Genomic DNA, 11,140 nt, shown 5'->3' with positions numbered 1-11,140 from the left:
CAGGCCACGATCGTGGCCCAAATAGATGCATTTAATTTATGGGCATTTGTTAGGGTCTAATGTCACTCAAACGCTTCAATACCCCCAGAATGCAAGAGGAGTAATAGTTCAATTAATGACTTTTCAGATGATGTAAAACTTGCCACCATTATATACTAAGAAGATATTTTAACTATTTTTTGTTTTTTATGTGTGCGTTGGTAGTCTCTTTTTCATAAAATGTGCTCAGCAGTCCATGCTATGTAAGTGCAAATCCTAGCGTTTTATGGGTTAACAATATCATCATGAGACTGCCAACAGACAAGCTAGAATCCCTTTTTGGTTAAAGAATATTCATTCCTTTTCCTTACATGACAACTATTGAACGGTTTCTATCCTGTTTTTTTCTTTAGGAATTGAATGAAAACAGTTGGCTTAAAGACCAAGAAAAATCTGTAGAATCTCTTCTAACTGTTTTGCACAAAAGTCTAAAGGCTTCTCCACCAGTCTCTCACCCAACAGCCATGAAAACTTTCTGCCAAAAACAAATCCTCGTTATTAAAGCACTTTGTAATATCCTTTTGATGCTAATATTGGAATATTTAAATCAACTTGTTATTCACATGTATGTTTTTCATAAACGACCCATGCTCTGTTCATGGTTCCTCCTTTGTGTATGTTCATCATCATCATCATCATCATCCTCTTCCTTCTCCTCATCATCATTGTTTTAACGTTCACCTTTTCCATGTTAGTATGGGTCAGATGGAATTCATTGATGCAGATTTTCTATGGCCGGATGCCCTTTTTGCTGTCCCAAACCCACTTCCAAACAAGATAATTTTCGCCATGGCTGGACATGTTCCCACAGAAGATTATGAAGTGAACAACACCACTTGTCTGATGGTTAGTCCACAGTAAAAGCACATGGGGTTTTGTTTACATCTAATCGACCTGTTAGGGTTAGCCGATTAGATGTAAACAAAACCCATGTGCTTTTACCTGACGTCTCTTCACATCAAATCGAAAGATAGCCCCTCAACCTCTTGGAGCAATGTTTCCCAACCAAGGATGATAGAAATTCATTTGAAAAGTGCTGGGAATTCAAAATTAAATTTCATCTTCTTTTTTATATCAACGTGAAAGATTTAAGAAGGGATGCTGGCCAATTCAAATTGTCATCAAAAAGGGTGAAACATTGACTCAGAAATAATTTAATTCTTAGTATAACTAAAAAAGCAGGCTCTAAAAGACTGACTGGATTTTTACATCCTCTCCATTATGTTATCCTAATGGTAACAGCATCCTTATAATTTTAACGGCCATTTTTCCATGCTTGCATGGATCAGACGGAGTTTATTGAGGCAGATTTTCTATGGCCTGATGCCCCTATTGTCATCGATCCTCACCTATTTCCCAGCAAGTTATTATTTCTCCATAGCCAAACACGTTTCTACAGAATATTGGAAATCAGTGACAATGACACTCATTTACAGCTACCATGTGACATCAAGACAAGGAGACACAAGCATGCATACCCTTCACATCACGCATAATAGGCTTCTACACAGTTTCCATCTACCAATTCCGTATGCACGACTTTTGTTAACTATAGTAAAAGACACTTGCTGAAGGTGCTATGCAGTGAAATTGAACCCAAAACTATGTGGTTGGGAAGCAAACTTTTTAACCACATACCCATGCCTTGTATATAACATTAAAAAACAATTGATAATCCTTTAATGGCATCCGTGCCAGTGGAGCACTAACAGCACCATCCGAGTGGGATCACTGCCAGAGCAGCTGTCTGGCTTCTGTGCCGGTTGCACGTAAATAGCACCATTTGAGCGTGATCATTACCAGCGTCGCCCTACTGGCACTTGTGCCGGTGGAACGTGAACAAAACATTCAAGCAAGGTCGTTGCCAGTGCCACTGGACTGATTCCTGTGCAGGTGGCACATAAAAAACATTATTTGAGTGTGGCCGTTGCCAGTACCGCCTGACTGGCCCTCGTGCTGGTGGCACGTAAAAGTACCCACTACACTCTCGGAGTGGTTGGCATTAGGAAGGGCATCCAGCTGTAGAAACTCTGCCAGATAGATTGGAGCCTGGTTCGTCAGTCCTCAGTCATATCGTCCAACCCATGCCAGCATGGAAAGCGGGCGTTAAACGATGATGTAGCTGAAGGATATCTATGTCCTGCATGATCTCTCAATTTAGTTGTAACTAAATAAATGAAAGACATCTTCCCATGGATGGATACCTGTTTCCGGCAAGAAACTTTTCTCATAGCACCTGTCCTATTTTTTAACTGCCAGACAACCTGTGGGACACAGAATGTTGTGCCCTGTACAGAGTTGCTGTGAATTTGAACTCATGATCCCCTTTTAATTGCCTATAATTAAACATCCCTCAACTAATGAAACGTACACGCGAGAACTGATTTTGCAAGGGCAATAACTCTGAATAAGAACTAACTCCGACCGTGACAACCTCTCCTATACATGCGGACGTAATATGATGATGAATAGCATGTAAGATCCTGAGAAAAATGAGACTTTAAAAGTGCTTTGATGTGTTCTTTTGGGATAATGAATATTTAGATGACGATAATAGGTTGGTAACTTAGTAGAAATGGTACACAGTTATTAGATTAAATACTTTCTTTTACAGTTTGTTTGAAATCTACTGATTTCAAATCCTGCCAAGTTCTGACCTGATGACAAATAATGCAGTCAATAACCAACGTAGATATGAAGAAAAAGCTTTAGTATTTATATTTCTCAGAAGTAAATATACCTGCTAAAGCGAGGAATACTTCGAAGTATCCACCAAGGAATAAAAGGTTTTCGTAAGATTCTTATTGCAAAGTACAAACCTCAGTGTTCAAGGGCAATAACTCTGCTGATATGTTTTCTTAATTTACTTTCTTCGAATCTTCGTACTTGCATCTGATTCACTGAGGAATTGATTTGAGTACAAAGACGAGTAAAAATAACTGTGTTACTTTGGGTTAGAGTTGGGTAGAATTGAATATAAAAGTGATTATGATAGTGGAGATAATGCTTATGTGTATAGCTATGGCAGGTGATCAGTTCTGCAGATTATAGGGAATTAATATAAAAGTATGAAATAATGGGGAAGAAGGTATAGTCAATTAGGTTGATCCCTACTAAAGCACTAGTATTTTAACTAAATGGATGATAGACGAAATTGACTCTGAAAATAATAACAAGAGCGCTCAGAGACCACAAACCTCCATCAAGGCAACACCAACGTCCTCTCAATGCAATAAACTCGACTGCTCTCAAACGGGAATACTCAAAATGAACCTGACCGCTCTCAAAAATTTTTTAAAAGCCTGAAAAATAATCCTGAATCCTTGCCCAGTACCAGATCGATCCCAAAATCTAATCAGTTTGTGGCAGTCACGAGGCCAAACATCCCTGAAAGTTTCATCCGAATTCATCCAGCAGTTCTTGAGATATCTTGTCCATGGACAAACAAATAAACACAGCTGAAAACAATACCTCTGTCTTCGCTAAGGTGGAGGTAATAATCCTCTCTACTAAAAGCACAAAACCTGAAATTTGTGGGGAGGGGACTAGTCAATTACATCAAATCCAATGTTTCACTGGTATTTAAATTATTAATTTATTAAGGACAAAAGGCAAAGTCAATATTGGCAGAATTTGAACCCAGAATGTAGCGACAGACGAATAAACCGCTGAGCATTTCACCCAGCTTGCTAACAACTCTGCCAGCTCACTACCTTAATAATAATCCTTTCTATTGGATGCACAAGGCCTCATATTTGGGGGAAAGGATTAAGTCAATTACATCAACCCCAGTGCATAACTGGTACTTATTTAATCGACCCTGAAAGGATGAAAGGCAAAGTTGACCCCAGCAGAATTTGAACTCAGAACGTAGTGACAGGCGAAATACCGCCAAGCATTTCACCTAACGATTCTACCAGCTTGCCACCTTAATAATAATAATTATAATTTCTAACATAGCAAATGGCCAGAGATTGGCAGTAATAGCTTTAGTTGATTGAATCTACTCCAATACTTGACTGATGCTTTATTTTATCAACCTCAAAAAGATGAAGAGCAACATTGACCATGGTAGGATTTGAACACAAAACAAATATTACAAGACCTTTTCTCCAATGTTGTAATGATACTGTTGATCCACCTCTGCCAACATGCATTGTATCATCATCATCATCATCGTTTAACGTCCGCTTTCCATGCTAGCATGGGTTGGACGATTTGACTGAGGACTGGCAAACCAGATGGCTGCACCAGGGTCCAATCTGATCTGGCAGAATTTCTACAGCTGGATGCCCTTCTTAACATCAACCACTCCGAGAGTGTAGTGGGTGCTTTTACGTGCCAGTCAGGCGGTACTGGCAATGGTCACGCTCAAAATGGTGTTTTTTACGTGCCACCTGCACAAGAGTCAGTCCAGTGGCATTGACAACGACCTCGCTTGAATGTTTTTTCACGAGCTACCAGCACAAGTGCCAGTAAGACGACACTGGTGACGATCCCACTCAAATGGTGCTATTTACATGCCACTGGCACGGAAGCCAGACAGCTGCTCTGGCAATGACCATGCTCGGACGGTGCTGTTAGCGCTCCACTGGCACAGATGACGACTTTTACAAATGATGAAGGATACTGAAGCAAGTATTTTACAGTTGGATGAAGAAAATATGATATCACTTATTCAATCTAAACTAAGCCAGCTGAATTGTATACAGTCATCTAGTAATGTAGTACATTGTCATTGTTGACTTGGTACCTCATTTCCACTGTATTCTTTTCTACTCTAATCACAAGGCTTGAAGTTTTGGGAGAGGGGGCCAGTCGATTAGATCGACCCCAGTACGCAACTGGTACTTAATTTATCGACCCCCAAAAGGATGAAAGGCAAAGTCAACCTCAGCGGAATTTGAACTCAGAACGTAAAGACATACGAAATACCGCTATGCATTTCTGGTCTGAAAATGGAGTTGGCCAGACTCCAGTTGTCTGTTGTGACATGGTTTTTATGGCTGGATGCCCTTCCTGATGCCAACCATTTTGCAGACTGTACTGGGTACTTTTTATGTGCCACCAGAATGGATGCATTTATGCAGCTCCGGCATGGGTGCACTTTATGTGGCACCGGCACCTGAATGGAGAACAGTGGTTTTACTTAGCTTGACACATCTTTTTAACTGTTCTATATTTCAGAGATGAGGAATTCTGTACATCATTTAAATTGGACGGATATGTGTCCTCATTTTGTTTGATGTTACCACAATATTTCGGCTGATTTACTCTCCAGCCTTCATCAGGTGGCCTGATAGAATTTTGAACCCAACCCTTGAGTAAATAATAATAATAATAATAATAATAATAATAACATCTGCAAAAATATATCTTAGGAATGAGAACCCAGAGTTGGGTTTAAAAATTCCACAAGGACACCTGATGAAGGCTGGAGAGAAAATCAGTTGAAATGTTGTGGTAACAACAAACAAGATGAGGACACATATCTGTCTAATTTAAATAATGTAAATAATGTACGTCTTTTCAAGTGCAGCAAATCACCACAACTGCCAGAGAGAGAATAGGCTTCTACACGTTCTGTCTATCAAATTCACTCATGATATTGGTCAGGTGTGACAAAATACCAGTCTAGATCAGTGGACTAAAGCAATCTTTAGAGTATCCGATTGGCCACCAAAGCCTACTTGGATGGTAGACTTAAATTGTTGCTAAGTTTACCACCACTACCTAGGCCTGTAGTTTGTTTTTTTTTTATATATAGTGGAATCCACTTCAATGCAAGCATTTGGGCCAGACATCTGGTTTGCTCGTACTTTCATCCTTCATTCCCTTCTGACTAAATGGTAAAAAATAATTTCTTTTGAAAATAATCCATAGACAATAAAACAGTTTGTCACTGGTACTGTATATTATTCCTCAACAAAGACATTTTGGTGTTAATGGTATTTAACCTCGTTAGCTCTAAAGAACTACTTTGTACAGGTACAACTGACTACTTTCAGCAACTCAGTTCATCATGTCATTGTGTCAACAGTGATCAATAAAACCGATGTCAGTAATATTAAACTGGGATTGATTTAATCAGCCAAACATGTCAATCTGACAAATCTGTTTTTTGTCCAACTCACCAGGTATGGCTGTGTAGATAGACACTTTATTTTGTTACCATTTGGTTTTTGAGTTCCATCTCATTGCATGCCTCCTTGGAAAAGGGTCTTCTACAGTAGCCTTGGGATGAGCAATGCTTTGAGTGGAATTTATAGCTGGAAACTATATGGAAGCCTGGTGTGTATATATTGTTTTGTTTGCTTTTACGTTTGTTTTTTTCTGTGCTAGCATGGGTTAAATGAATATATTATTGAGGCATTGTTTTACAGCTGAATGCTCTTACTGTCACTAACCCCTACCTGTTTTTCTAGTAAGGAATATCTTATTCTACATGCCTTTGAAGACGCAAAGCCAACAGATGACTCATTGATAGGGGAAAAGACAGCAATGTTACCACACATAGCTGAGTGATTTTTGCAGACACACAAATGTAATCAAACTCGTATGTATGTGAATGCTACATTTCTTGCTCCACACAAAAGTTAAAAACAGTGATGTTTGTTTACATTCCATAACAAAATGATCCTGTAGCTCTGCACTTTCAAAGACAAATAGAATGAAAAATCCTTTGAAAACCAGTTTGGGATTATCAAGTGGATGGACGTCTGACTGTAAAACAGTGAGTGCCTAAGTAATATGCCTAACCTATGCGAGCATAAACAATACAGATGTCAATAGATAAACAAATAAGATGCAAGCAAAAATATTTTACTGGATAGATAGAGTATCATGAAATAGCAGTGTTGTGATGAGATTTCACTGGCTGTGCTTCACACCATAACAGTTTCATTTGAAGCAGTATCACAAGCTAGTAGAAAGGGTTTTGAGTTCAGACACACTACAGGTATTTTATTGTGTATTTGGATAGTAAACATTTAGTTCTACGGATTTCTGTTTGCCAAGCTCTAGTAGAGATATCAGATCATAGAAGAATGTTATCTGAGATGGACTGGTATATTTTGCCATGCATGGATTGTGTAAGCTAAGCTAACAAACACTACAGCCATCACTTGGAATCAAGGATGGCTTGGTATAGCGCATACCATGCTTTCAAAGGGACTTTGTTCTGTCTCACAAGGTACTTGGTGACCCCTACTAGTACTAGTGTCACAAAAAATGCACCCAGTACACTTTGTAAAGCAGTTGGCACTAGGAAGGGCATCCAGCCATAGAAACCATGCCAAAACAGACAATAGAGCTTGGCATAGTTCTCCAGCTTGCCAGCATGGAAATCGGATGTTAAATGATAATGATAACAGATGTAACGCCTTTCACAGCCCTCACACTCTTGAACTAGCACAACGTCCAAGATGCGATGGCTGGCTGGAGAAATGGTTGTGCCAGAACTGAGCTGGTACTTTCTGAATCAACTCTGAAATGATAAAAAGCACAATTGACTATAACAGGATTTGATTTCAGAGCACAACAAATATTGTAATGTATTTTATCCAATTCTCTAGCAGCCCCACAAACTGACCACCACTAGACTGGTTATAACAATTTTTCAGTTCTTGATCAACTTCCCTATTCTGCTATTCCATTATTTCCACATGTTTACTTAAGTTACGAATAAAATATTCTTCACTGAAATTCTCACTCACTATGTATTCATGAAATTTGTTTATTTGTCATTAAAATGTATATACATTTGTAATGCATGTTGTTTTTGAATCCTAAGTTGTTCTAACCAGCCTTAACAGGTTCAACATATCTGCCAAGAAAGCATGTTTGTTGAAAAAATGTTATCCTATTTGCAAGTTGAAGATTTCCACCAGCTGTTAGAGTTTCACTTCAACAACACCAACTTCTCTATGAATCACACCAGAAAAGATGCCAAACGTCAGAACTGGGGGTGAGTTCATCAAATGAATTTGCTTCTTCCATCTGTCAACTCCTCTTGTATGTTTAATAGATTGTTTTTTCATCTCGTTTAGAATTTGTCATCGTTTACACATATGTGGGTGTGGATGTTTAATTTCGCAATTTATACTTTTTTTTTTTTTTTTTTTTTTTTTTTTTTTTTTTTTTTTTTTTTTTTTTTTTTCTATTCCACAGTGACCTCAGTGTATCATTGGTGTTGTGTGTATTGAATTTCTTGTCGTTCATTAATGTGCCTACAGTAAAATCCTTCTTTGAAAATGTCATGCAGGTAAAAGGAGTTGTTATGCATTAGCCTCTCTCTCTCTCTCTCTCTCTCACACACACACTTTGTGTGCTTTGTCTTTTACTGTCTTTCTCCCACTCTCCTCTCTCTCCATCTCTCTGTTACTCTTTATCTTTCTATCAAGTTAACCATATTTCTTTTTGTAAATCTCTCTCTGCTTCTGAGTAAACTTTGATTTTGCCCTCTTCAATTTTATATATAACTTCTCTGACAAGATTAATCCTTTTGTTACTATAGTTATGTTGAAATAAACTGCTGTCATTTCAGTTAATTTTCAAAATAATAAAGAATTTAGTAGAATAACTGCCAGAGTTAAGGTGTTTGAAACATAAAGGAGCCTGAAATTTTGATGGCTGGTTTTCATTTAGATCACTTTTAAACACAGGGTTTGTATCATAGAACTAGGGACAGTCTCAGGTTGTTTGATAGCAAAAGAATTTTAAAAATAAGCTTATTTCATCCCTAAATTAATTTTCCTTAATGCTTATGTGAAATGTGTACGGAAAACTCTATAAAGCAATTTTTTGAAAGTAGTCTTATTTTTACATAGATTTGTTACCTTTTAGGATTTACCAGCTACTCAAATCTGGGGTTTTAAAACCTCAGTTCAATCAAAAGTTCCTTCTTTTAAACTTCATTTGATTTGGGGGGGTTTCCCCCATTTTTTTCTCACAATGGAAGTAATCATGAATAGTTCTACAAATGTTTTCCCTCACTTCTTTGACTCGATGAAACATGTTTTATCTTTATGCTTACATTGATCATCTGTATTTATAAACAAAGGTGGAAAATTTGGCAGAACTGTTAGTGTTGAATAGAATACGTCATATTTGATATGAACCTTTTCACTCTGAGTTTAAATCCCACTGAAATCAGCTTTGTTTTTCCCTTCTTTTGAAGTTGGAAAGAAGAAAAAGGAAAAACTACCAATCCAAGGCAATGGAACTGTTAGAAAATCAGGAATTTGGTATCTATTCTGGATCTTTGTATTCCAACAGCTATGTCTGGGATAAGATTGGTGTCAAGCTGTGCCAGTCCAAGTCATTGAACTTTTCTCTTGGATAAACTTTAATGATATTGAAAGAAGAGACTTGCATGCATGAACAATGACTAGTTGTTCTGGAAAGTCTTGCTCAAGCCTATACATTCATGTGCATGGTCAACATTGACTGATGGAAGAGCTCTACATTTAAAAGCAAAATGATGGCCTGGCAATAGAATACAATTATAGACTGTGTAACTGAGGAGAGAACTGAGTGGTTAAAGGTTCAAATTTCTGAATTTCTTGTCAATTCTACTATGAAAATTACATCATCATCGTCATCATTTAGAATCCATTCTCCATGCTGGCATGGGTTGGGACAGTTTGACCATGGCTGGTAAGCTGAGAGGCTGCACCAGGCTCCAGCATGACCTTCGAACGTTGGGCCTCAAGGAGGCGATGACAAGTGACTGAGACTTTGGAGATATGTTGTGCTTGAGAAAACCCCACAAGCCAAATGAAACCGTAACTGTGGCCTATGCCAGTGGAGCATAACTGGCCCATTTAAGAGAACCCTTCAATCATTGGGCAATAAACTGTGCTTGCGAAGACCTGTTGAGTCAAGTGAAGTCATTGTTGTGGCTGATGCCAGTACAGCCTGACTAGCACCTGTGCCAGTGTCAGGTACAAAACACCATTCAAGTGTGGTCGATGCCAGTGCTGCCTGATTGGTTCCATGCCAGTGGCATGTAAAAAGCACCATCCAAGCGTGGTTGCTGCCAGTGCCACTTGACTGGCTCCCATGATGGTGGTACATGAAAAGCACCATTCAAGCAAGGTCAATGCAAGTACCGCCTGCTGGCCCTCATGCCAGTGACATGTAAAAAGCACCCACTACACTCTCAGCGTGGTTGGTATTAGGAAGGGCATCCAGCTGTAGAAACAGCCTGGTACAGCCTTCTGGTTTACTAGTCCTCAGTCAAACCGTCCAACCCATGCCAGCATGGAAAGCAGACATTAAACAACGACGATGATGATCTGTCAGCTTCTCATACAAGTTAGCATCCACTGAATCACGCTTGACTCATTTCTCTCCATCCTTCATAGATTTTCTTTATTTAAAGTTCATGGCTCCATGTCACAAGTTTTACTTATGCTTCATACAGAACAACTTTTCCCTCACAGGGAAAGCATTTACTGTCAACATCAACAAAAAACTTAACAGCTACATCTAATGAGACAGCTGTCTGAGATTTCATTTCAACAGTGATTATAATGCTAGCTACTCCTCTGATATATCTAAACTCTTACTTTTCTGTCAGTTTGCCAGAAATCTTATTTGTTTATTCGTTGTTTAGTTGTGAATAGATAGAGTCAAGTTCCACCTTCCTTCCTACATACTGAACAAAACCACTTCCTCAATGGCACTAGGACTTCTGATCTAAATTAGCATGTTGACCTTTGCAATGTTAATACTTGGACTACAGACCATTTCCCCAGATTTAGAACTCTTTCTATAATGGTAACCAAGCTACTAGCCTATAAAAGTTTCCTCAAACAATCCTGAATTCCCGTGGTCTTCAACCTCCTTCTAATAATCATCATAAACATTGTCATCATCAGTGTTTTCATGTTTTTTTTTTCCATGCTTGCATAGATGGTCAGATGAAATTTGTCAAGGCAGATTTTCTATGGCCAGGTGCTCTCTCACCTGTTTCCAGTCAAGGTAATATTTCTCAGTCCTTCAAACATGAACAGCACAATAGCCAGGAAGGTTTTCATTGAAGGTTGCAAATAAACAACATTGTTTGTACCACCACCACCGTCTCCACCGCCACCGC

The 11,140-nt window shown here is 38.6% G+C and overlaps 1 protein-coding gene across 1 annotated transcript in view; it reads left to right on the top strand.

Annotated features, from left to right (window-relative positions):
- Positions 1–11,140, top strand: part of LOC106873491 (protein CIP2A) — a 43,837-nt gene that overhangs the window by 4,376 nt on the left and 28,321 nt on the right. The window contains exons 5-7 of the mRNA XM_052965622.1: positions 393–557; positions 7,866–8,005; positions 8,209–8,302. Of these exons, the coding sequence (XP_052821582.1) occupies positions 393–557; positions 7,866–8,005; positions 8,209–8,302 (399 nt within the window). The remainder of the gene's footprint in view (positions 1–392; positions 558–7,865; positions 8,006–8,208; positions 8,303–11,140) is intronic.

Source organism: Octopus bimaculoides, chromosome 2 (genome assembly GCF_001194135.2).
Source record: "Octopus bimaculoides isolate UCB-OBI-ISO-001 chromosome 2, ASM119413v2, whole genome shotgun sequence".
In the NCBI taxonomy this organism is placed as follows: Eukaryota; Metazoa; Mollusca; class Cephalopoda; order Octopoda; family Octopodidae; genus Octopus; species Octopus bimaculoides.
This window is presented reverse-complemented; position numbering and strand designations above follow the sequence as displayed.